General features: G+C 43.6%; 1 protein-coding gene across 7 annotated transcripts; it reads left to right on the top strand.

Annotated features, from left to right (window-relative positions):
• The first annotated feature begins 3,837 nt into the window (after positions 1-3,837).
• Positions 3,838-26,033, top strand: OTULINL (OTU deubiquitinase with linear linkage specificity like). Of its 7 annotated transcripts, none has more exons than XM_084850582.1 (8): positions 3,838-4,082; positions 15,460-15,619; positions 16,856-16,887; positions 16,979-17,070; positions 20,324-20,473; positions 20,875-21,003; positions 21,927-22,199; positions 23,494-26,032. In XM_084850582.1, exons 2-8 carry the CDS (start codon positions 15,513-15,515, stop codon positions 23,671-23,673), a joined length of 963 nt encoding a protein of 320 aa, XP_084706708.1. In that variant the 5' UTR covers positions 3,838-4,082; positions 15,460-15,512; the 3' UTR covers positions 23,674-26,032. The 7 variants fall into 7 exon arrangements, with proteins under 7 accessions (XP_084706708.1, XP_084706711.1, XP_084706705.1 ...); XM_084850585.1 differs by having other exon boundaries at positions 3,923-4,082; positions 20,372-20,473; positions 23,494-26,007; XM_084850579.1 differs by having other exon boundaries at positions 3,993-4,082; positions 16,979-17,091; positions 23,494-26,007.
• Positions 26,034-27,169: the final 1,136 nt, after the last annotated feature.

Below are 27,169 nucleotides of genomic sequence, written 5' to 3'. Positions count from 1 at the left end.
AAAACTAACTGGGAGAGGGGCCCAGAAGGGGAATGTAAGGGGCAGAGAGATAGATAGGCAAAGGAAAGGGAAAGAGTGAGCAAGTAGGGGTCACAGGACCTTCAGAAGAGAGATCAGGGGTCTAAAGGAAAGGTTTGGAGACAGAGGACTAAAGAGGGCATATGATTGCCATGTCTAGACTGTGGGAGAGCTCAGGTGCCTTTGAGTTGCATAGCAGGGAGAACTCTGCCACCACTTGCCTCTAACATCACTGTAGATTGTGATCTGACAATTTTAAGAGGACTTTCGGATAGGGTGCTAAATGTTACATATTTATTTGAACTATGCAGGCATCTAGTCAAATTTAATATTTTATACACTGATGTTGCCTTACTCTAGAGCTCATCTGTCCAACGTTAATGTTGTGTTTCTTGGATGATGGAACTATAACAACATCTTACAATATATTTTAACTTTGCAATAACCATTAGTTATAAACAAATTGATCTGGTCTGGACTAATTTAGAATACGTGCTATGCAGGAAGCTTTCACTTGTGCTGGATCATTGAGGATGCTATCTCCCTTGTGGAATTAAAGACTTTCTATAAACTTTCAAAAATAAGCTCTGCATAGGTCTCTTGAAATACCAGTGTAACAAGGACCTAGCATTACATTTTGAATTAACATTCAGTTATGATATTAAGTGAACTGTCAGTGTCTTTCATTTTTTAAATTTCTCACTGCCTGAAGAACTTGACTTCAAATGGAATTTGTGGGAGTGCACACTCAACATGATTTATCACCTGTTGTACTTGCAAATCAAGGTAGCAAAGGGCAGCTTCTTGAAAAAAGCTGAAAGCCACTGTTATGCTGGGGTTGGAGGGAAACTTGCTAGCAAATTACTTATAGAGGAAGAATGTCATGACAGAATGAAATTCAAGAGGCTGAAGTTGGTTCCTAGTTCCCAGTTCCTTATTTGACACAGAGCTGAATTGAGCAGTCTGAAGTAGGTGCTGAAGTTTATAGAACCAAGAGACTGGTTCTAGGCCTTAGTGGAGACTGGAATCTAAGCCTTAATCTCACTGGGTTGTAGCCCTTAAGGTCGAAAAGATAGTGTTGGAATTGCTAGGAGATCTTCAGTGTCCCACGTAACTACTTGCTCTTTCTCATAACATGTAGAAGCAGCATATTTTATGCAGAATAAAAAAAAACCCAGTAAATACAAATGTCTCCGTTGTATAATTTATATAGGTTGTAGAATTCAGTTTCACTTGATGCAACATTTAGTTTGTTTGTAGAATGTTGGTTTCTCCAGTATAATTATATATTTCACTAGTCTTCCCTCTCCCATTTCAATTTTCTGCCTAATTATATTGGTTGTGAAGCAGGGCTTCCTAAGCTTCTGATACCTAAATTACACTTTTTATTCTGAATTAAAATACACTGTGAAGTTGTGAGAATATTGCAAGAGCTCTCCATTTCATTGTTTGTTCTTGTTGTTAGAGGAAGCAAGCTGTTACACAATCCTGACTTCCCTGAGTTTTGAAAAGTTCCAGGAGCAATGCTTACCTGGTTTTGGTTTCCTTTGGAAGGAGATATATTGGTGTTTATGTAATATTTGGTTCATTTACCATATACAAGCTGAGCATAGATGGAAGACAGCATAGCACTTTTACAAATAGCAAATCTACTACTCCCACGACAGATCTCCAGAGGCACCGTGCATCCCCAAATATTTCTAGCTCACAACTCTTAGCACTCTCACTGTCTCAATCTCATTCCAAACTGCAATTTTTCTGTCACTCTTTCCCCAAAAACCTACTTCTATTGTTTTCAACACAAATACAGACCATCATCCAGGGTGGGAGGTGGGGGAGGAGAAATACCTCTGGGTTCAAAAATTCCCCTTTGCAATTCCTACTGAAGCCTTCCATATTAGCAATACAACAAAACGGTAAGGTTTTCTCAAGAATCAAAAATCCTTCAGGCTTCCATCTTCTTTCTTGAAAATAGAATTTTTCTCCATGATGAGCAGGGGGAGGAATAACGAAATTGAAAGTATGATCAGCTTTCATACAGAAATTAAAAGATTCCATTTTTCATGTCTGAGTTGGGTTAGCTTGTTACAGAACTTTTTGTTTCAGATCTTTTACTGCATGGTACAGCTATCCTCAAGCACTCCCCCTTTCTGGTAAACTAATCTGGTTTCAGCGTAGAACCTGCTCCACCCTTTCTGTGGGTTCCTGTGTCAGCTTTCAAACAAATGATCTGTTATGAACAGCAGCTATGTAGGCCTGGCCATATCTTTTGTTGGGCAAATGGTTAATAAGCCCAGGATGTCCAGGAAATGGTTCTTTGGTAGAGAGGGAAGGAAAGGAAAGGTTCCACCTGTGCAAGCACCGGTCAATTGGTAGAGAGACCATTCTGAAAATCCCAAGAATGTGAGAGCCACATCTTTCCTGCCTCCAGCTAAAGAAGGGGTGTGTGTGTGTGTCTGTACATCTGTGTAAAAACAACAACAGAAGCAGGTTTGTGGGTTCAATCAGTGAGACAGAGTGACTGTAGTTTAGAACCAGACACTGAGTATGATAGGAGTGGTAAGCTAAAAAGCATCTGGGGATGTCTCTGGACATCTGATGTGAGAGCAGTGGATTTGCTGCTTATAGAAGTGCTGTGATGCTTGCTTCCACCTACGGGGTAGACTCTAGAGTCTCAACAGCACGACAAGAGCTGGGCTTCTAGAGCGGCCAAGGGGATACATAAAGTGGATTCGCTGCTGAGTGTCTTGGACCATGGCATTTTGCAGTAAACAGAGATGCTAGAGGTGTTGTCTATCCAGGCATCTGCCAGCAATAGGGAGGGAGAAAAGCTCCAGGAAAGGAAAAATAACATACAGGAGAAAGTGCAGCCTATGTTAAAAGTGAGTGCCATGAGGGAAAATGATTTGCAGCCTGAAAGACAAAAGCTATTTATCAATTTCTGCAGTCCAGAGGAAGGCAATGCGGTACCCACTGGCACCAATGTGCTCCTGGACAATTTTCTTGGTCCCTGCCAAGGTGCCCTACCCCTCCTGCTTTTTTAAGAAACAACATTTTCTTAATGGCAGTTGGGATTGCTGTGAAATAGGTTTGTGTTGGTGCAGAAAACTCTGGATTCAAAGGAGTTTAGTGTGCAGGGGCTCAGACCCCACCTCTGCCTTGTACTCAATCTTTTCGATAGGTTACTTGTCCTTTGCTGTGGCAACTATTTTGTGGTGGTGCCCAGAACAGTTTCTCAAATTGCCAAATTTCTCATCACGGAGAGTTGCAAGGAGATGTACAGGGCACTAAACCTCTACCCTATCCGACCTGGAATTCTTAGCAACTTCTCTGGCTTCTTGAGATTTCACCAGGCACTGCCTAGACAATAATTTCTTTTAAAGACATCAGGACTAGACACTTAGTTTTTATGTAACTAAGGATGAAATCCAGGATGCTGGAATTCGCAGCCAATGCTATATCGTGTGACTTTTTTTTTGCTTTTGTGCAGAATTGCAGCATTCATGCAGCCCTACCCATGTTCTAGCGGTTCCCTGATATTAACTCTTTCAGTGAGAGAAGCAAAACAAACAAAAACATTAAGGTATTTAAAATTGATGTAGCTTTTCATGTGAACATGTGCAAGCATGTGAGCAATACAGAAGGCAGAGCCTTTCTGAATAACCCTGACAGCTTGATGCTGTTTTGTTCAGAACACACACCAGCATGGTCCTACACTGAGGATGGATTTGATTGCAGAAAGGAGCCACTTCCTTCCCCTGCATTATACTGAACTCCTTTTGTGGTTTGCATTTGGAGGAGCGTGCACAAAATGTTTTCGAGACGTTTCTCAGAAATGTAACAGGAAGCCTGGCCTGCTTGCTGTTTTAGTCTAAAAGGATTAGCCTTTTCTGAAAAGACTTTTGCTACAACCAAAGAACTCTAGCTTGAAAGGCCTTTTGTCCAACCTCCAAACTCAAAGAGCCAGAGGGATGTGTAGGCTGACTAGACAAGCGGGAAAATGAGAGGTCAAAGAGTTGATGAGTTTAAAAGAGGCGGGACTGTCAATTCCACAGGAAAACGTGGTGAGTTCCTGAAGCTGAAATGGTGTGCGTGTGTGTGAAATTAAAGCACTGAATTACTTTAAAATGGAAATACGTTTAAATCTGTAACAACATAGTTCTTTGGGGACACATTTGCAGGTATTTGTGCATGCGCACATTTTCATCTTTACCTCTGTGATTGGGGTAGGTAGTCAGACATTTTGTACATGACTGTTAGTTTTTGTTGGGAGTTTTAATGGAGTTTCTTTCCAACACAGAGATCATACGAAGACACTTTTACTAGAAAAATATGGCAGTGGAGGAGAGACTTGCTGCTAGGGTGACCACTTAAACATTGCCAAAAAAGAGGAAATGCATTACCCAGAAAAAGAGGACAAAAGAGGGTACCAATATGCATAATGTTTGCATATGCTAACATATGTATATATGCAAACTTAGCAAGAATTGCTATGATTTAAACAGAAATGTAATGCATCTCCCCACAGTGGCGAAGACTGACTAAATGACCTGAGTGCTCATTCTCCTGTCCAGATGCTAACTGCTGATGGGACATCCGAGGTCCCTGTTCTCTCTCCTTAATAAAGTTCTTTATCTTTTAACTGGACTTGAACAGGGTAGCCTACAAATAGAAGACAACTTCAAGTACTGCTCTCCGGCAGCTCTGCAAAATAGAGTATAGTCCTCTGTAAAGTAGGACATCTGGCCATCCTGTCTTGCTGCCCTGCTGGGCACCATCATAGTGTTCAATAGATTGTGGTTACTTTTGTATTTCCCATCAAAGAAAACTTATGCTTGAATTAAATACTTGTTTTTGTGAAAGCATTCTCGGCGTGTCACTGAAGGCCAGTTCATACATTCAACAGAATCAAGTGGTACAGCTTTTCCTGGATTGTACCACTTCAGGCAGTCCATAGATGTTTCCCTGTTTAAATATTCCCCCTCTAACCCCTCCCCCACCCCGCGCACCCTAGTAAAAGCTATGTACATATAGAAAACTAGTATGTCACAGAGAAATCTTCAGCCTGGCCTCCTGTTATTTTAGTAGGTGCACAGAGATTTTGTATGTACATGGGTGTAGGAGGGTGTTTTAGTGTAGTGTAGGAGGGTATTTCCGGGGAAAACTTTATTACTTGGGTTTTAATGAGAGGGAGCCTTCCACCCAATGCACTTTCCCATCCACCCCTACTTTGTAGGTTAAGATCAGCTGGAGAGAAGCTTGGTTTGGGGGTCACTGCAGTCTGCAGGGGGTATATGAAATTAGAAATAAGGCTTTTAGTGGCACTTATCTTGACAGGAATCTCCTCTGAAAAGAGGCTCACCAAACCCACTCTGCTGCGTCCTTCTAGTGGGTCATGAAAACATAGTTGTTCTGCCAGGTCTTTTGAGCTCCTTGGAGTTGGCTTTTTTGCCAACTGGAAATGGAAGTGGGATTTTGAGCATTTGCTTTTTATATGTTGTTTTTGGTTTTAAATGTGTTTTCATTATGCTTGTTGTGCTTTGCCTTATTATTGTAAGCCACAATGAGAGCCATGTGGGAGAAAGTGGAATATACATGTAGATATCAGTTAATTATGCACACTCACTCTCAAAGATTGGTCTCCCACCTTCTAATTGCGATTTATGTTGATTCCGCAGAAACAATCTCATATAAGAAAAATGGTGGGCATATTATTCAATGTTGAAAATAGATCTCGACCTGAAGGACTGTGATTAATTTGCATATTTTAGCCACATACATTTTCACGTGATGTTCCATGGTGGTTACCACACTACAACAGGGGGATACTGGCTCGGCCTCGGACACAAAGATCTGCTTGTGCAAGAAGCGGTACTTCCGTTCTCTGCCTATTATCTCCAGTGTCCTAGTTTAACAAGCCCTTGGACCACAATGACTTGACAGCAATTGATGATGATTCAGTTTAACCAGGTCTGAATCACTTCCGTTAAAAAAAATAATAGGGCTTCCTGATAACTAAAGAGATCTGTAACAGCGGTGGTATTTCTGTATCTAGCAGTGTGGAATTTCCTACAGTTTTAAGCTGATCAGTGAAGGATATGTGTGTGGGGGTGGGTTGGATGGTTTTCTGGATTTGCACCTCTGTTATAAGCAACGAGGGGGAAGACTAGACAGACATCTGAATTGTATGGCACATCCCACTGGCACTAGGAAGTTCTTCATTTCTTTTGCATAGTTTCTATTGAATTTGAACAAGAACTTCAGAAGAGTGCAGAGAACATCCTGATGGAGCCGCAGAAGTGGCAACTGGATCTGGATGATCTTCCAGTCCATTCCAGGTGATTCTCAGGATGCTCTGATAAATGGAAGTCTCCCTCATGCTTATTAGTACACAGTAGCGGTGGCAGAGTATTTCAGTGGTATAGACTGCACATGGAACATCACATGAAAATATAAGTACGAATGACCTTTGAGGAGGATGGATGTTTGTTTTTACTATAACAAAAAAAAATATTCTTTAATCAGCATACAACAAGACATTGGGCAGATTCAAAACCTGGCCATTTCCCATGGTGTCGTATTTAAAGGGCCCCATGTCTTGGAACCTAAGTTCCATGATCAAACAACTTACATTTGAACTTAAGAATTACCTTGCTGGATCGGACAAAAAGTCCATCTAGTCTAGCATTCTGTTTCAGCAGTGGTCAGTTGGATCATAATGCTCCTGGAAAGCTCAGAAGAGAATGGCCATCCCATGTTGTTTGTCCAGTTTCTGACAATAAATGCTGCCATTGTATGGAGGTACCACTTTGCTATCATGGTTAATGGGCACTGACAAATATACCCTCTATGAATTTGCCTAACCCAGCATGATGGAGCTTGCTGTGATTTAGGAGAGACCCTAAGTTCAAATCTCCACTCAGCCATGAAGGACACTGGCCCAGTCCTCATTCTCAGCCTAACCTACCTCACAGGGTTGTTGTGAGGATAAAATGGTGGGGAACTGAAGAACTATGTGCATGCCTCTGAGCTCCTTGGAGGAAGAGTGAGGTACGGATTTGGTGTAATGCAATCTTTTATTTTTTTTAAGCCATCTAAACTAGTGGCCATCCCATTTCAAAGGATGCCCTCCATGAATTTAGAAGACTGCTGTTCTCAAGATTCCCATTATTCAAAGGCGTACAGGAAGTTGAGGGCATTTTTCACAATCTTCTGAATTGCTCATTTTGTGGACTAACCCAAACGTTTTGAGGGAGTTACTAAGTTGATTGAAGAAAATCATTTAGACTACCTTTGTGTTTGTTTTGTTTGCTGTACTTGCTTAGTGATCTTGCTTGGAGTGGCTCTTTCTGTCCCAACACTCCCAGACAAGCTTTTCTTCAGCTGTGAACTTGTTGGACAAGATTTTAGATCGCTGTATGGTCCAGGCTTAGTTTTTAGACTCTTTTTAATCTACCATGTTTGCTGTATGCCAGCTGTAGTTGAACAAATAAGCACTGACTGATAGGTCATCATCTCCCCCTTATGAATTTTCAGAGTGTGTGGGTGACAAAACAGCACTGCAACGTCTTTGGCAAAAGTACGTTTCTTTTTTTGTCTTCTAAGCAAATCAGTCAGTCCTAAAGGAAATCAACCCTGACTGCTCATTGGAAGGACAGACACTGAAGCTGAAGCTCAAATATTTTGGCCACCTAATGCGAAAAGAAAACTCTCTGGAAAAGACCCTGATGCTGGGAAAGACTGAAGGCCAAAGGAGAAGGGGTCGGCAGAGGATGAGATGGCTAGATAGCATCACGGATGCAATGAATATGAACTTGAGCACGCTCCGGGAGAGAGCGCAGGACAGGAAGGCCTGGCGTGCTATGGTCCATGGGGTCACGAAGAGTCGGACACGACTGAACGGCTGAACAACAACAAGCATGCTTTGTGTTGCTCTTCACTGCGCCCAGAATCCTCGCTTAAGAAACACACACTTGAAAATTTAGGCAGGACTCGGTTGGGTTGAAATACCGCTTGGCTGCAGAACCTAATGCTGTCGTGCCTTCACAAAATGCATGGACAAACTCCCTCCGTGAGCAGTCCTCATTCTGGACGGGGCAATACAGACCAGTCCATACTAATCCGGAATGGATCGCAACTCTCCCGCTCTGACAACGAAAGCAGGCTGTTTCCGCGGTCCAGAAGGCGGTTTTCTTTGGCGCGGCTCCTGGCCGCTTGGGAGCGCGCTGGCCTCCTCCAGCCGCCTGAGGCGTGCCTGCACGGCCCGCGGGCGGGGCCGGCGGGAGGCTAGCCGGCGGTCTTTCCCCGTCCGTCGCGGGCTGGAGAAGCGGCCGCCTCCCGTCCGGCAGCAGCAGGTGAGAAAGCGCTGCTCGCGAGGCAGGGGGTCAGGAGCAGCAAGCGCCAGGCGTCTCCAGGCGCCCGGGGGGAAGCTTGCCGAGGGCTAGGCCAGCGGCGAGGAAGGCGCGCTTCGGACCCCCGGCGAGAAGCCGCTCCAAGGCTGCGCCGGCTTGTCGCCCTGCCCTGCCCAGCCTTGTGCTGCCGGGGGGGGGGGGGGCGCGAACGGGGCGTCGGAGCTGAGGGCAGAGGCTCTGCCTTCCGACCTTCTCGGCAACGACGGGACGCCCAGCGGGCTTCTGGGGAGGCTCCTGCATTCTGCCCGAGCAGGTTCGCGCCTTATCCCAGCCCTTCCTGGGCAAGATCTCTTGACGCGGGCTGGTTACGCCTCAGGGCTCTTGCGTGTCCCGAAGCGCCTCTCAGCCTCTGCTGCGCCATTGCTGCGGGGGCGCGAGGCGTGTGGCTTTAGACGGGGCGCAGAGTGGGCGTTCGTAGACGTATCAGACTTCCCTCTGCATGCACGAACATATCCATTTCTGCAACCAGAATTCCTTCCAGACTTGCATTCAGATTATTTGGGTCTTTCTCTGCACCAAACCAGGGCACCGCCCAATGGCCAGAGCCTTCGTTCTCTTACAGCGCCTCGCCTTGACAGTAGAAGCGCCTCTCAGGCTTTGGCGAGCAGAGCCCAGGCTTGGCGTGGGGATGAGAGGGGCGGGAAGTATATAATGCATTGTGTTGTTCAGTCGTTCAGCCGTGTCCGACTCTCCGTGACCCCATGGACCACAGCACGCCAGGCCTTCCTGTCCTGCGCTCTCTCCCGGAGCGTGCTCAAGGCCATATTCATTGCATCGGTGATGCTGTCTAGCCATCTCATCCTCTGCCGTCCCCTTCTCCTTTTGCCTTCAGTCTTTCCCAGCATCAGGGTCTTTTCCAGTGAGTTTCTCTTCGCATTAGGTGGCCAAAATATTTGAGCTTCAGCTTCAGTATCTGTCCTTCCAGTGAGCAGTCAGGGTTGATTTCCTTTGGGATGGACTGATTTGACCTCTTTGCAGTCCAGGGGACTCATAAGAGTCTTCTCCAGCACCACAGTTCGAAAGCATCAATTCTTCCGCGCTCAGCCTTCCTTATAGTCCAGCTCTCACAGCCATCCGTGCATTGTGACTGGAGGGTAATCTTCACCCCACTGCAGGAAGCACATTAATGAAAGCATGTGCTTCCAGTATGGCCTGCTTGATAGTACATGGTCTTGTGTATTTGCATTCCTGACCTTGGATACAAATTTGTTGTTGTTCAGTCGCTCAGTCGTGTCCGACTCTTCGTCACCCCATGGACCATAGCACGCCAGGCCTTCCTGTCCTGCGCTCTCTCCCGGAGTGTGCTCAGGTTCATATTCATTGCATCGGTGATGCTATCTAGCCATCTCATCCTCTGCCGTCCCCTTCTCCTTTTGCCTTCAGTCTTTCCCAGCATCAGGGTTTGCATCCATTTGTGTTGTGCGAACCCAGGTGCATGGTTTGTTAACCATGAATAACCCACAGTTCACAATCCAACAGCTAAGTATGGGTTCTCTTAGTGGGTTGTTCATGGTTAACAAACCATGGTTTGTTAGTATGGCTGGGTTCACACTACACAACTACCCACAATTCCAATCCATGTTCAGTGACAACCCATACTCAACCCTGAGTATGGGTTGTCATGTTGTGTGAACCCATTCAGTGGGTACCTGTATATGTTGCCCTGCAGGGCAAATAGCAGTTTCTGGATGTGATTTTCACTGAGAAAGTGGTGTGAGAGGGAAAGGGTTAATACCTCTCCTGCAGCGCCGAATCCAAACTGGGACCCCCTGTAGCCGTTACTTAAAAAGAAAAGAAAAAAGCAGAAGATCCTATTCACCAATCTTCCGCTTCAGGCCTAGTTTGGCCCTTAGAGAACAAGTTGTGAATTAAGTTCAAATCATGACAGCATTGTTAGAAGTGGAATCCTGGAGCCACAAAATTCTCAGGTTTTGCTCAGGGGGTAGGGTAGAATTTTCCAAACAATTAGAAAAACTGGTCTTGCCAGTTGCCAGAAAAGTAAGAGGGAAGCTTGGTTTTCCCTCAGCTTTTCTTCTAAGCTGCGCACTCTAAGTAAATAGACAGCTTTTGCACGGGACTCTGCTCCCCCTCCCCCTCAGGACCTGGCCAAAAACATTGGGTTCCACCCCCAGGTCCTGCCTCATTACCAGAATTTTTTATCTCAAGAATTCATAATCCTGGGGGGAGGGAGGAGAAAACTCAACTGTAGCTGCTTTCTGCACCCCTTCCTTATTAGTCATTGTATCCCAGAGTGCCTTGGTGGAAGGCAGCTGCCATGTTCCGTAATAAATTCCCCTTTTCATTAGGGATTCAGAGAGCGAACCAGACATATCAGCTGTCCCTCCCACATAACTACTTTTAAAAGGTAGCGAGTTCCCCCCTTTTCTGCTCTCCTCCCCCCTTGATAAAAACCTCTCAGGGATTCTCCATAGTTCGCATAGCAAACTGCTCCTGGTTAGGGCAGCAACAGCAAGAGAAAACCTACCCACTCTCCAGCCACCTAGCACACTTTCCTGCCCTTGCTTGAGACTTGCTAACCCTGTTAGGAATTGCTCCCAGGCAGCCCTAATGACACATTGGAGCAATCCTGAAGTCTCCTATTTTATGGAATCATAGAAAACTGCATATGAGAATACAAAAGGTCTTGTCCTTCATATGGAAGTCCTTGATTCTCATATATGTTTAAAGATTCGCACATGTCTTTGAAAAATGTTTGAAAACATTATGCAGATGCTAGATACTTAGCAGTGGTAGTTACGAGGTGGTCCTTTCCTATGCTTTCAGTGTATTCTTACAGCTGATAAAGGGGCTCCAATCCACTTCAGTGATTTGTAAGTGGGGAACTAGCAAAGCGTGGTTCCCTTCTGGATTAACAGCGCACAAGACAAAGTTGTGATGTTTATGTATAAACCACTAGTAAACGCTTTTGGATAGTGGAAAACATGAAACTGGTATTCTTTTCCACACAGTCAGTAAAACCCAATCCTGGCTACCTTTTTCCTTTGCACACTAGTCCAGCAAGTCCCCATTATATTGATACTAGTGTCCTGTTGCATCCTTTAATGCAAGGAGATAGTGTTGCTGCTGGTGGGGGTGGGAGGAAATCTCTGTGCTTGTTTGTGCTTTTAAAAAAATGGAAGAATGTGTACTGCAGAGATGGTCACAGTGGTGGAAAGTCTCCAGTGAATCAAAAAGACACAAAATGCATTAGGCATTGCTTAATGGGGACATAGTGTGTAGCTGTGCTAGGGTCTGGAGTTTTTTAAATACTATTGGAAGAACATTCCTGCATTAGTGTGGTGGAATGGAGGAAGCACTAAGCTCAAACAGAAATAAAAATTGGGCTTGAGGTTTTCCCATAAGACTTTTCAGCTGCACTCTGCCAAGGTAAAATAGATTTAGCATACGAGTGGGGCCCGCAATGCAATGTTGCAGTGTGGAGTGCTGCTGTTCAGGTTCCAGCCAGCCCTGCCATCTTCCAGGGTATTTCATTCTCCTCCCTGACTCCAGCAGTCAACCAGCATACTGTAGCCATTGAGCATGCTCAGTAGTCACTGGGCTGTGTTTGGAGTCTTACCCCCCACACACCCCTTTAAGGGTTGTTTTCTAATTCTTTAATTTTTTTGTACTTCTGCAAACATTGGGATTCCCCAAAGCTTGCCGATACCTTGTGCGTGAATGGTGCCATTTTGTCTACGTAAGGGCCAGGACTTGGAAAATTGAGTTCGCTATTGTATTCTGTGATACAAAGCATTGTATGATGATGCTTTATAAGAAGTCATAGCATTACCCCACCTAGGCCATTGTTGCCTCAACAATGTTACCTCAGCACAGTGTTACCTCAACACAGTGGCTCTCCAAGGCCCCGGGCAAGTTTTTCCCTCAGCGCTAGCTACCTGAGATCCTTTAGCTAGAGATGCTGAGGACTGAACCTGGGACTTTCTGCATACAAAGCATGAACTCTACCACTGAGCTATGGCCCCTCCCCCAAAGGGCTTCTACAGAATTTTGCCTTCATTCTGTCAGTTTTGTTTCATGCTGGTGTTGTGTAATGTGGGAGTTCACTTTTAAAAAAGCAAACATTAAAAGATAACAATACGGCATTGGCACAATCGAGGAAGTTGTCACTTGGCGCTAGATTTGTCATATGCTATTGAGGGGGAGAAGTGAAATTTTCTGGCAACAAAATATTGAGGTTTGAGTGCTGGAACAGAAGAGCAGCCACAAGGGCAGGCCTGTGGATACCGAGACACAAATGTGAAACAGCTGTGCTTTCTTTCTTTCTTTTGCAAAAACCCACACAGAACGAGTGATAGAGCGTGGGTGTGGCATGCAAACACACACAGACAAAATAGGCATCTGTTGTTTCTGTTCCTCCTTTGTGAAATGCCAGACTCCAAAGTCCAGGTATGTCTTTTCAGGCCCCTCCCTTTTTGAGAGGTGTAGCTAAAGCACTACAACACTGTGCTTCTTCCTTCTTAAACATAAAGCCTCTTCTGCAAGCCTGCCCCTTGCAAATATTGTTTGAAAGGCAAAACTTTTTTTTTAATCTGGTTCCATCAACCTCCACCTCTGTTACATACAGTTTGAGAGTTAGTTGATGGGTTGACCTTGGTCAGCTGAATGATTTAGCCAAGGGAAGGGCCATAGCTCGGTGGGAGAGCTGATGCTTGTCATGCAGAAGGTCCTAGTTCAATCCCTGGCATCTCCAGGTAGGGCTGGGAAAGACTTCTGCCTGAAACTCTGAAGAGCCGGTACCAGTCAGTGTGGACTAGGGCTTGGCAACCTGGTGCCCTCCAGATGTTTTGGACAACAGATCCCATAAGCCCCAGCCAGGGAGATGTAAAAGGGGCTACATCGTCTGCCTCCCAAACTGCACGGGGGAGGATTTTCCATAGGGTGGGTGCTGCTACAGAGAAGGCCCGCCCTTAAGGTTCCTCATGGCGACATTACATTCTTTTTGGAATGACCAGCAGGTCATGGGCACTCTCACAAAATGGCTGCCATGGTGGGCATGGCCTACCACAAAACACCCCTTTCCCAGAAAGCAACCCAGTGAGGCTAAAAGAAAAGGAACTTGCCCCAAAACATAAATACAAGGCAGAGAGGGGGTCAGCTCCAAAAGACAAAACCACCCTTTTGAACCTACAATTTTCTGCTCCAACACCCATTTCACAGAGGGCAAACTGATGAGGCTCAGAGACAAGTAATTTGGCCAAGAAACTGAATACGAGGCAGAGGTGGAGTATGTTCCCCAAATGCCAAATCAAATATTTGCCCCCATGGGGCACAATAAAATACCATTTCACAGAAGACCAGCTGGTGATGCTGAGAGAAGTACTAATGTACACACACACACACACACACACACAGAGCCAAAAAAAATCCAGGCAAAACACCACCACCCATCACTCCCCACCACCCCTTCTAGCCCACCAGGATGCTCCTTACCACCCCCAGGCTTAACTTTTTCTTTTTTTCTGGGCGGTTGGGCATGCTTCAGAACAGTGCACTGGGCTGCATTCACCTGCCATTTTGTTTTCTAAGAATTCCTTAAGGGACCAGAGGCTTTTTGGAAATAAAGATGGTGCTAGCTCATTTTGCAGCATGCCAGTTTCCCCATTAAAACATTTTTTCTAATTAAAAAAAACAACAACCCATTTTTTAAATACCAGGAGAGGCAAGGAGCCTAGCAGGTGCCAAGGGAAGTGTCTGCGAGCACATTAGTGTCCACGGGTACCACGTTGGGGAGCACAGTGTTAGAAGATGACTGGCTAAGACCAGTTCTCAGGACAAAGAAGGACAAGGGCTAGAACGAAACGTTTGGGTTCATGATAAGTTTCCTTGCTGGTTATCCCAGAAATGATAGAAGGCATGGGAGCTCTCTAAGCAGCTGCCCGTTTCTTCCAACTTCCTTCACTTAGAACTGTCTCCAAGCTGGCCTTTGACCTTAAATGCCAACTCCTGGCCATTAAGCCCCCTACAGTGTGAGATCTTGGGAAGGCCACACCGAGGACTTCCTTTGCCCCAAAAGTTGACACTAGACTTGCTATCTTTATCACGGATCGCTTGCAGGCTGTTTCTTTACCTATCGTCCAGTCTTTTGACCCATTGCTCTCTTGCAGTTGCTTCGCCTCTCAGCTGTGGCTACAGGCTTTTATTTGCTTATATTACCAGGTCTTGTATTCTCTTTACCTGTTACGTTCCATTGTTCTCTGACCCTCTGCACAATTTTTTGGTTCTTTTCTCATTTCCCATTAGCTTTCTCATCCATAAATCACTTCTGGTAAAAAGCATGAACTGAATACTCTCTTTTCCAAAGAAGTGTTGCACAACTGCATTTTATTCCCACAGCAGCACTTCTACCAAAATTCAGTTTGTGGTTCCATTCAACAGTGTGTGGTTTTCTTTTCTTTTTTTTACTTATTGGCATGAATTTTCAGCAGTAAATTTTAAAACAGGATTCCTTTGCCCAAGTTCTCATTTTTTAAAACAAAATTAAAATGAAGTGGGTACCTGATCTGGAAATACTGCTTGAGCTTCCCTGACTGCCTATTTCCCCCACAATTGGATATCTCATCCAAGCCATTATTTTTATTATTTATTTATTTATTTATTTATGACATTTATATCCTGCCTTTTTTCCTCCTTAAGGAACCCAAGGCAGCATACATAATCCTCCTCCTCCATTTTATCCTCACAACAACAACCCTGTAAGGCGGGTTGGGCTGAGAGTATGTGTCTGGCCCAAAGTCACCCAGTGAGCTTCCATGGCTGAGTGGGGGCTCGAACCCGGATCTCCCGACTCCCAGTCCAATATTCTAGCCACTACACCACATTAGGATGTGGGGTCTGTTGCTGTATTCTTGCTAGGAAGAAGCGAGACGATAGTATGCCTGAGAGGTGACTCTGAAATGGATGTGAGGGCTACTATTGAAGACTTGATTAAAATGATGAGAAATTAATACAAAATCTATTTTTAAAAATACTGACATTGCTGAGATGTGTTCATACCTTTCTGTGTTTTTAGGATAGAATGAAGTACTGTCTTGGATCAGAGCTGGAAGCCACTGCTTCTGTTACATGTTACGAGCTATAAAGGGACAGTTTGCGTTAACCATGACTCTTCTTGCTACTGCTCTCTGGTATTGCAGGCATCTGTACACATATATAGCTCATCTGTTGAAAAGGTAGGTTTTAACTGGGCTGGGGTAATTTGCATTAGAACATAATAATTGCCTTGCTGGATCAGACTAAGAGACCACCTTGTCTAGCATTCTGTGTCCAACAGCAGCCAGCCAAATGCCTCTGGAAGCTTACAATCAAAATATGAAAGTAATAGCCTTCATCCGCAGTTCAGCCCCAGGGTTTCGTTTTCAGAGGTAGAAGTGGGACCTTCCAAGAAAATGTTGCAGTGTGGAGTGCTCCCTGTTCAAGATTCCAACCTCTCCATCCCCTCACCCCCCCTTGATTTTCTGTTTCACCTCACCCTACCCAAAACTCACTAAGGGCGCAATCCTATGGGGATAGTCGGCTGCCTCCGAACTCGGAGGCAGCCAACTAGCCAATGCAGGGCGGGCAGAGCGCGGAGGGGATCTTCTCCTTCATGCTCTGGCCACCTTGCATTTGCGGCTAGATGGCCAATTTCGGCTGTCTAACTGGGATGCTTTGGAGCAGGGGGAGGCTGGCCGGCACACAGGAAGCATCGTAATGGCATTTCCTCAGTCCCTGCCCCACCTGCAGGAATGCCCCCTTTTCAGCCACTCCGTGCCATTCTTCCAAGCGCAGAGCTGGGGACGAACCACACCTCCTATGAGGGGGAGAGGGCAGGGAGCCAGATTTCTAGGAACTGAGCTCAGAGCACTGGCTCCGAGCTCAGTTCCAGAAACCAAAAAATCCTATGTCCGTCTAGATGCTGCCTACTGGCTGTAGGATTGTGCCCTTAGTGCTCCATGGCCGCTGAGCATGCTCAGACCTTATTGGGCTCTTTTTGCGGGGGGTGGGGGGAGTTGTACTTCCGCAAACCTCAGAGTTCCCCTTAGCTAATAATACCTCTTGCTTGTGAGTGGTTGGCACTGTTTAGGCTACATAAGCAATGGCACTCACAGCCTGAACATCAGAAATAGAGGGAATCAGATAGAGAGGAAGGCCTCTCTATCTGGAGATTCCATTTAGCTATCATGGCTAAGAGTCCTTGATACAGTCCTTAAATTTGTCTAATACTTTTTAAAAGGCTGTCTAAACTCATGGCCATTTATCACAGCTTGTGGTAGTGAACTATATCAGCTTACATGTTGCATGAATAAGTCAGTCCTGAACCTCCTGCTAACCAGGAGGCTCAGGAATGCTAACAAGAGTATAAACATCGTTTAAAACTTACTTGCTGCAGGCTTTCATGTCTATTGTTCTTGTTGTTTGGCTTTCAGGTGGAGCAGATACCTACAGAGAAAATTCACAAGTAAAATTTGTGGTATTGTTTGTGTGTGTTTTTAAGTTTACATAATCTTAAACAGATACATGTTATTAATTAATATTTGCACTTGATTTAGATAACCAAAGTGTTTTGGGTGAAGTTGATCTGCTTGGCTACTGTGCAAAAGAATGGAAAGGAGAAACAGAGCAAGCCAGACAGATGAAAAAGGTAGGGATAAGAATGAGAGAGGTAAGCCATTAAGCACAAGTCTGGGGTCATTGTGTGTGGCTGTCCAAGTGATGTTTAACTCACCTGTTTTGCACTCTTGTTAGGGGGGGGGGGTGTTTATAACACAGTATCTCAAGAGGAGGATATCAAAATCAAAATTGATACTCACTGAAGGAATAATTCTGTGTTCCAAATTAAAATTGTAGCTTGACCCCTGTACCATTTTCAAAGCAGAAAGGAAAATGCAAAATATATTGTAATACAGTATCTGCCTCGAAGACTGAAATATTAGAGTCAAAGTTGGCATGCACATTCAGGACACAGTGGCCTGCTTCAGATGTAGCGTTAAACTATGGTTTAGTCTTACAAGAACAAGCCTCAGGCCAATGCATCTGCCCAATCCTTTCCTCGTGTACAGGGGGTGAAGATTGAAAGCTTCCACTTCCAGTTTTGAATAAAAGATAATTTTGTTTTATGTTTTAACTCAGGAAAGTGTGGTTAGTTCTAACTGTGATTAGTTCAAAGAAATCAGGATCAAACTGTGGCTTCAGATCCTTGTTTATTAAGGAACCACAGTTAGAGAATTAACCACAGTTTCTTAAGGTTGAACATAACTAGAAACTGTGGTTTAGTCAAAAGGGGAAGCTTTCAATCTCCTTCCCTTACATGCGACGGAGCAGGAAGCACGTGAGCCTAAGGCTTGTCACAGCTTGTTCCTGTAATGCTACACAAGGCCACTGTTTCAAATTCAAACTCCAACTTTGACCCTCTACATAACAGGCTTTCAAAGGGGCCAAGAAAGATGTAAAACACACTGTAACGCAGTATCTCCCTTGAGCACTGAAATTTGGGTATGTCCATTTGCAACATAATTTGAAGTTCAAGCATCTGCTCAACCCCCACATCCATTTTCAAAGGGGAAGAAAGATGCAAAATAGATTGTAATATGATATCTGAGACAAGGCCTCTTGAACATGCTGCTACATATAGTAGTAAGTAGGTGTATTATAGTTACAGTAGAACTCCAATTTAAGATGACCTTAAAGTGTTTCCAAAACTTGTGTTTTACCATAGTTGTTGCTGTTAGCTGTTTCTTTTCTCCTAGTGCCTTATATTGCATATTGCTTTGCCTTGCTTGTTGCTAGTGGTTTCACTTGTAGCATGTAAATAAGTTGTGAAAGGCTGAGCTACATTAAAATTAGCCTCCAAAGTGCTAATTTATTCAGACTTTGGAATAACCAGTACCACAATGTTAATATGGCCCTCCAATGTACTTTTTAAAAACGTAGCTAGTTTCCATTTATCATCTTGCTGTGAAGGAGACAGAACACAAGAGAAGGAAAAAGAGGTGGACAACAGCTGAGAACTAGCAAAGTTTTCAGTGCCGAGAATCATCTGCACCCAAGTTGTTGAAACAGTTAAATGAATAAGGTGTGCTTGATCATAAAATAGGCTGAATTGAAAGATTTTATTATCTGTTTACTCTTACTCAGTACTCACCCATATTTCTGGCAGATTGCAAAAGGTTATTGATCTGATAACACGTATATCTGAGAGGCCTCAATCTGGGTAGAAAAACAAGTGGGACCTGTAACTGGCCATTGTACTGTGGAGTGCTTCTATTCAGTGTGCCAGCCAGCAAAGTCAGGACGCTCCATTCTATGCCCTCCCCACTGCTCAGTTTTCTGATCCTCGCCCCACCCACAGACACTCAGCATTCTGTGGCCACTGGACATGCTAAGTCCTCAACTGGGCTGTTTAGGGTGGGGGGTTTGTTGGTTTTGCCCCCTTCATTCTTTTTTTCTTAAAATGTTTTAAAAAAAAATCTGCTATCTTTGGGCTTTCCCTAACCATTCTTATAGCTCCCTCTAGTTTTTCAGTGGCTCCAGTTCAGCTACAGTTCTGTTGCCATTCACTAGCTTCATTCACTATTAGAGGAAGTGATAACTATAGTACTTAGTTTGCTTCATTGGATTTAGTGCACATTGACCTGGAATTGTTTTCGCTCTGTCTCACATCTCTGAGCTCAGAACTACAGCATGAATGTCACGCGAAGTTAATTGTGTGGAGTTTTCTGAACATAATTAAGCAGAAGTCTTAAAAGAGGAGGCTGTCTTTATAAATATGAAGCTGGAAAAAGTGCAGACAAGGGCAACTAAAATGATCAAGGGGTTGGAGTATCTCCCCTATGAGAGAAGGTGACAACAGCTGGGTTTGTTTAGCTTGGAAAAAAGGAGGGTGAGGGGAGGCATGATAAAGGACTACAAAATTATGCATGGTTTAGAGAATGTGGTTAGGGAGACATTTTTCTCCCTCTCTCAAAATAATAGAACCCAAGGAAGTACTTCTTCACACTGCGCATAGTTAAACTATGGAATTCACTACCACAGGATGTAGTGATGGCCACCAATTTGGATGTCTTTAAAAGGGGGTGAGACAAATTCCTGGAGGAAAAGGCTGTCAATGGCCACTAGTCTTGATGGCTATGTGCTACCTCCAGAATCAGAGTCAGTGAGCCTATGTACACCAGTACATAGGCAACATGGACAGGAGGGTGCTGTTGTGCTCATGTCCTGCTTGTGGGTTCCTGGTCGACAGCTGGGTGACCACTATGTGAACAGAATGCTGGACTAGATGGACCCTTGATCTGACCCAGCAGGGCTCTTCTTATGTTCTTATATTGGCCTTCATGCCACTAATCAAAGGACTGCCTCCTGCTGCATGAACCTGTCTCGCCACTGACATCATCAGCCGAGGCGCTCTCAAACATCTAGAAATTCTCAGTGTCTCCAGAACCAGTGTCCATAAGACAGGGCTACTCCCCAAAGAAAGTAGCTGTCTGACTCCAGCTGGGGTCTGTTTGGCCTCCCCAGCCCAGCAAAAGGGGTGGCTTTCAACTATTCACTCCTGTATGAGAGCAGACAACCTCATACTCCGAGTACAGGAAATTTTTCAGCAGGGCTATTTCCTCCAGACAAATTTCTACATTTTTGAACATCGTGGATTCAGTTTTGATTTGGAGCCAATTCTAATGTAGCCCTTGGATCTCCATGATAATCTTTCCAAAGCAAATACAGGCCTTACCTCTTCTGGGATGTGTCTCTCATGGGGATTCCCTTTCGTACCCTATGATGATCTTCTTCAGAATTGACCTTAAGCAACTGCTCCAGCCAATCATTTGTTCCCATCCAGAATTCAGGAAATACTGTCCCTGTTAGTTGTGTCCTCCTCCTCTTCTCTTTTTTACTTAAAGGCTTATGAAGTTTTGTTTTGGAGACACCATGTGAAATATGTACGACAGGTCAGGGGAGATAACTACTGTGTGCTGAGAGCTGTGTTGTTCCAGATATTCAGCCAAGGTCTTCCTCCACCATCATGGACAAAGGCAACAGATGTCCTCAAGGTATGTCCTGAAACAAATGATAATATACAATGATTTTCTGCTATATTTTATTCTCAAAATATGGTAGCGATGTTCTTTTAAAATGGCAACATAGTAAAAGTGGAGACAGGTGTTGAAGGTGGACACAATTATGCTAACATAACCGACTTGCCCATATTTCCAAAAGAGGTGGGTACGTATACTTTGATCTGGAAACAAATTTATTTGGAAGCAGGAGCCAGTCTGGTTGTTTGAAAGAAGCATCGAGAAAGAGGCATGAGTGGCTTGTGTTTCCTCTCCCTATGCTTCCAGGTCTCATGAAGAAGGAGACATATATTACTTCAATTTTCATTCAGTTTAAAATCCTAATTTCCTACTGAACTCCTCCACTGAACCTCCAGTTGCTCTGTCTTCTCTTTCAGCTCCCTGAGAAACTTCTTTATTCACAAGGTTGTAACTGGATCCAGCAATATAGTTTTGGACCAGAACAGTACACAGGCTCCAACACATTAGGGAAATTACGAAAATGTATTGAAACATTAAAAAGTCAGGTGAGTGGGAAGATATTAATAGGGTGAATAGAACTGTAAAAAAGAATAACTATACTGCCACAGCTTTAATAAGCGTAATCAGTAGATCAGTTAAATAAAGATCTTGTCAACTAATCAATCTATGTGCATGAAGGTGGTGGTGTGGACTATATTAATTGGAGAGGGAAATTTTTAAGCAATAGGCTTGCGAGTTAAAAGCATACTTTTTATTTTATTTTTGGAATATATTTTGGTTCTGGTGTGCTCCTGTAGTAGAGAGGAAACATTTCCTTCAATATCTCAAAAATATTGAGGTTTTGGCAATTGAAAGTTATTTAATCCAACAAAAACATTTTAATCGTGTAGGCTTATCTTATTTAAAAACTTTATAATACACCTTTAAGGGCAACTACTCAGTGCATTTTTAAAGTTCAGTGAATTGACTGGTTCAACCACAGGAGTTCCATAGCGCAGCCTTTTATCTGAGAATCACTGCATTAAGTATATACAAGTGGGACCTGCAACATGATATTGTAGTGTGGAGGACTTCTGTTCCAGCCGGTCAGCCCATGCCTTCTTCTAGGATACTGTATTCCATCCCCACTCCTTCCGGTTTTTTGTCATCGTCCCACCAAACAGTCAGTCAGCATTCTATGGCCACTGAGCATGGTCAGTCTTCATTGCACTATTTGTGAGGTGGGGTTGCCCCTGTGTGGAGTTGTTTCCTAAAGAATCTTCATAATTCTTTAAACCTCAGGAATGCTGATACCTCATTTATGTGCATGGGGAGGTTTTGGCGACATAAGAATAGGCACTCGGAGAATGAGTTTGCATATATACACACAAATATACTTTGGCCAAAATAAAACTACTCCCTAATATTAACTGTTTCATTTCTCGCATCAGCCTCAAGAGTTAACTTTTTATTGTTCTATATATTGTAGTGGATGGAAGTCAGTATTATTAAAGACCAATATGAAAGAGAGAAGCTGTGCAATGCCCTTTTTACTGACGAAAGTATAGAGCACAAGCTGTATGAAGCCATAAAATTCATCATGCTCTACCAAGTCATAGAAGCCTACGATTGCTTGAACAGCAAGCAGGAGTGCATCCCCAGCTTTTTTAACCGCCTTTTTATGTGCGATACCTCCTTGGACCCCTTAAGTTACATGATGAATCACCTGAATTCCATAGGGGACAGAAGAGGTCTTGATCAGGTAAATATGTGGCTGCAAAACAAAATTCAAAAGTTCTGTGGCATTTCAGAAAAACTTAAAGGTGCTGCAACATTTGGATATATTGATGAGATTAACGTGTGTTTTGTCCACATCAAGAAAACAAGGATTAGGCCTGGGTGCAGTAAAAGCAAAACCCAGAATTCTTTGCTAAAAAGAAACCTGAATACTGCTTCTACTTATTTTGCATGCTTTTGTTTCTACTAGTCATGGGAGCAGGATAAGAGCTATGCAGGGTATTGAAGCCCATCTTCTGATTGCTGGAAATCTTATTTGGCCACTTCTCTGGTATTTGAATTTTCAAAAGGCATTACCCTTGTGCACTTTCAAGCATGCCTTCATAGCCATATTGACTAGCAACTTGCTTTTCTAGAAAAAAGAAATAAAAGGTCATTTTCCAAGGAATGCTACTCCTGGTATGGTAATTTCTTCCTTCATGCCCACTCGTGTGGACAGCTTAAGAGTTATTTAGATTTTTCTAGAAAAGCTCAAAATTGTTTTAGCATAGGTTTTGAACTGCATCTCTAATGGAGCAGCTTCCACAGTTGTTTGTTTATTACATTTATATCCCGCCTGTTTTCCTCCTTAAGGAACCCAAGGCGGCATACATAATCCTCCTCCTCCTCTCCATTTTATCCTCACAACAACAACCCTGTGAGGTGGGTTGGGCTGAGAGTTTGTGACTGGCCCAAAGTCACCCAGTGAGCTTCATGGCCGAGTGGGGACTAGAACTCGGATCTCCCGGCTCCCAGTCCAACACTGTAGCCACTGCACCACGCTGGCTGTCAGTAGTTCCCTTGTTACATTTGCCAGCATTTTGTAATTAAACAGTATAACATTTATGACATTGTTATGAAATTTCAATTTGAGGTGTATTTAATATATTGAGAGGACGGAGGCAGTTATCATAAAGTACTCTATCCGTCCTCCTACTAGTAAAGTGGGTGTCTTGTGTATGGACTGGTCGCCTATCAAAATATGCTAACACTGCAATCCTATGCCCATTTACCTCGGAATAAGCCCCATTGAATTCAGTGGAACTTAATTCTGAGTAAACAAAACAAAAAATATACTGGTCATGATTTTTCACAGTTTTATTTGGTAATTTTCTCCACTGCCTTTAAATGTCTATTACCTTTAAATGTTTATATGCTGATGTGATTCAGAACCAGTGTCCTGTTCTCATGCAAACAATCTTAATTTGAATGGTTTATCAGTGCATTTCTCCTACATATTTTTCTCAAGAATGTGATTTTCTCCTTTTTTTTCTTCACAGGTTGAAATGTTTCTCCTTGGGTATTCTCTTGAAGTAAAGATAATAGTTTACAGATTGTGTAAGTTTAATACAGGAGATTTTCAAGAAAGCTGTGTGGAGGAGGGCTGGAGGGACTGGCATGAAGTCTCCCTTCTTACTGAAGATGACCGTCACTATCACATCCCTGTTATCAGAAGATAAAAACTAATTTCTGGTGATGCTGGCAGAACTATCTGAAATCAGTTCCCCTACTGAAGAGCAGTGCAATATTCAAACAGTGAATACAGTGCTGGGCTTAAAACTTGGGAAATGCAGCTCAACTATAAATCCTCACTCAGCTTTAAAGCCCATTAGGTGGCCATGAGCCACACCATCTCATAGCTTAATCTCCCTCACAGTTTCATTGTGAGGGTAAAATAAAGCAATTCAACCCCCATGTATGCCACCCTCAAGCTCTCACCTGCAGTGTGCTTAAGGATAAACATGTTTGGTAGTGGTACAAACTGGGTATTAGTGCCAATTCACACAATAAAGTTTTTGTATACTTCTAAGATCTCCTCACGTTAGGTATATCAGCACCACAGACTTGTAAACTAATAATCATTCCCTTTCTCCAAAGAGCTGTAGTTCTGTGAGAGAGGTGGCCTAGGAATCTCTTAACAGAATTCTCAGCAGCACCATCACCAAATGACAATTTTGCAGAATTCTTTGGGAGAAGCCATGATGTGGAATTTTTATATAACTGCTATAAGTTGGATGTGTAGATATGTACACCCTTTGAGATGGTAGTCAAATGTCTATGGATGCCTCACTTTTGTTTATATACTCTCCAGTGCAGCCTGTTAACCTCTGTTGAATAACCAGAGGCTATGATGCCCTAACCTCAAGAATAAAAACTGAGGCCTTGTATGCATGACTGTAGCAGGCAAAGGTTTCCTTGTATATCAGGTCCTTGAGGAACCTCAAAGTGTTCTTTGATATCACTGATTTGTTTTGCAAAAGAGACCCTTTTTGCAATAGAGACCATACATCACATTGGGGAAAATCAGGGTTTGTCAATGAATGTAAAGCCAGTCACGTGTCCCTGGTCAATATGTTTGATATGTGGCCTGTGAGCACGTATTTCATCACATTCACATTGTACACTCTGGGTTGGATCCCACCCTCAGGCAAATGGAAGTCTGCTTGTTCAGTGGGACTTCCCTGTCCTCTTCCGCCTCCTGCAGCCCCTTCCACCCCTAAATCTGCTCCAGAGGGTCCCACAACCATCCAAGGCAGATTTAGGGGGTATGCGGGGGGCTGCAGGGGGATAGGGGAAATCTATTCCACCAATAGTTCCCTTCTACTGGTGGAATGACACCATTGGATGCAACCCTCTGTTGTGAAATGGTCTGAAGATTACAATTACTTTGGTCCAATTCTGCTTAAAAAAAATGACAGATGCTGGGTTGCCATCCCACAGGGAAGAGGCTGTGAAGAGCCATTTGTATGGCCCACCCTAAGCACATAATTACATAAATACCTGTTGCCTGCAGCTGACCCAGAATATCATCTGATCAGCTACATTCTTATTACAAGGATTGTCATGCGGCTGCAGTTCTGAAGAGGAGATTTCAGTAAATTCGCTGTAGTAATCAGAACTGAAAGCATTGCTGTTGGCTGACCATAACCAGGGCTGTGTATAGGCTCCAAAATCTGAACCAAGAAAAGTAGAACCTGCGGCCTGTAAATGTGTAATTCCACAGTTTATACTGTTTTGGATATGTTTTGAGTTTTTTGGTTTTGCCTGTCCCTGGAAGAGCAAAAATTGCCATTTTGACTTTTGAGATTTCAACAGGCATTGCGTACACCCTTTCAGGCATATGGTCATAGCCATAAGCACTGGAAACCTGCTTTTTATTTAAAAGGAAAAAAGCTGAGATTCCTGCAATTCTGAGTTTTGTGAGCAGAGCCATGTTCTACACTGTATGCACTCAGGTGGAATCATAGCATATGCACAGCCCTATCTTCTTTTTAGAAAGAGTAATTGTGGCTGTTTTAAAGTAATGAATATATTTCTCTTTCAATGTGTTAAAAAGCAACATTCTGTAACTTGCCCTTTTTGTGAACATTTTTATCGTCTGGTTTTATAATACTTAGCAGATTCCAAACTGATTCATTTCTTCTCTTGCATTTTTGAAGAGCACTTGTAAATCACTCAAGATCTTTGTAATAATGTTGTCTAATCTTCCTAAGAATGGATCATATTAAGCACTGTGTGCTTTTGAAGACAGAGACTGAACACATTTCTGTTGTAAAATATTTTTTTCTTCAAGTTCCTGTGTGTGTGTGTGTGTGTGCGCGCGTGCGTGCGCTGAAGACCAAAATGAGTCATAAAGTGCTATAATCAGGTTCTGAAAGTTGTGTTGATTTTGATTTCTTTTGTAACTGACAGACTTCCCCCATTTGCTTTTTACCACTCTCTATTTGCTTAAATACATGTATTTATTATAAACTTACCACTTCATCATCATACTTAATAAAGTAGTGCTACACCTCTGCTTGGCACTTCTATTATTTTAAATTCTGAGAAAAGTCATTTAAAACCTGACTCCAAACAAGGAAGCAAAGAGATTGCCAGAGCAATGATAGGGGGATTTTTTTATCATCCTCTTCCTCCTGAAGACTAGAGGCAGATACAAACAGACTAAAAATTAAATAAATTAACTGAATTTTTTCCACCCTTCCCCAATTGAGGATGCTGATGAGTCTGTGCCAGGAGTGCTGGGCCAGGAGTGCTGAAGCTCCTAAGTGCACTGAGGCTGTTCGGAGAGCCCCTGTCCCGCTCCGGGTCGCTTCATGCCCCCCCCCCCGCTTTACCTCGGAAGGGGCTCAAAGTGACCTGAAGCAGCCTGCTTCGACTCAGGCTTCAGCCCAAAGCGGTGCATGGCCCTAATAATCACTGAGGCTGATTACTCTCACTGGTGAAATGGGAGTGCAGGGAGATTCTGAGGGCTCAAAAGAGCCCTCTAGGGCTTTGATATGCTGGAAAGGCAGGTGAGTTACTTTAGTTAACTAGGTTATGGAGGGCACAGCCAGGTGACAGACAGCCCCCCTAAGAATGCCCTGATCACACCAAATTTAAAGCAGAGGGATGGGCACACAGCAGCTGAACCACAGGGGAGCTGAATTAAAGAAAAACAATGGAGTAAAAGTATTCTGCAAAAATTCAGCTTCCCCACAAGTAAACTCCAGGGTGGCTGCAGAGTTGCCATGGTGTCATGTGTCCTTAACAACTTTAAGCCACAGCAACATAGGACAAAACCTCCCATGTTCCAAGGGGAGATGAATATTGTGTAACTTTTGTGGTAACTGGTGTGAAGTGTAGAAATAAATGCATAGCAGCATGGTTATTCCTGGAAGTTGGCTGGGTTTAAGTAGGTAGGGGAATGAGAGGTAGAGGGGGAAGTGGATGGTACTAGAGAACCCTGGGGGAAAAATAGCTATTAAAAAGGCAGAGCCTTGTTTGATACAGAGGGGAGAGAGTAAGCTTAGCAAGGCAGAGTTGGATTTGCAGAAATACACAAGCCCTGCAGCTGTGGAAGTGACTGAGTCTATGGTTGTGGGGATTTCCTGGTGTGGGGAGTGGAGGAACGAAAATGGGGATGAGGCTTGGGTATCGTATTTTTTATTATAGAACACAAGGAGCAAGGCTCTG

This window comes from Heloderma suspectum, chromosome 4 (assembly GCF_057233095.1).
Source record: "Heloderma suspectum isolate Gila_16-S chromosome 4, 16-S_ref, whole genome shotgun sequence".
Classification (NCBI taxonomy): Eukaryota; Metazoa; Chordata; class Lepidosauria; order Squamata; family Helodermatidae; genus Heloderma; species Heloderma suspectum.
The sequence above is the reverse complement of the archived record's forward strand: the minus strand, read 5'-3'. Positions and strand labels throughout refer to the sequence as shown.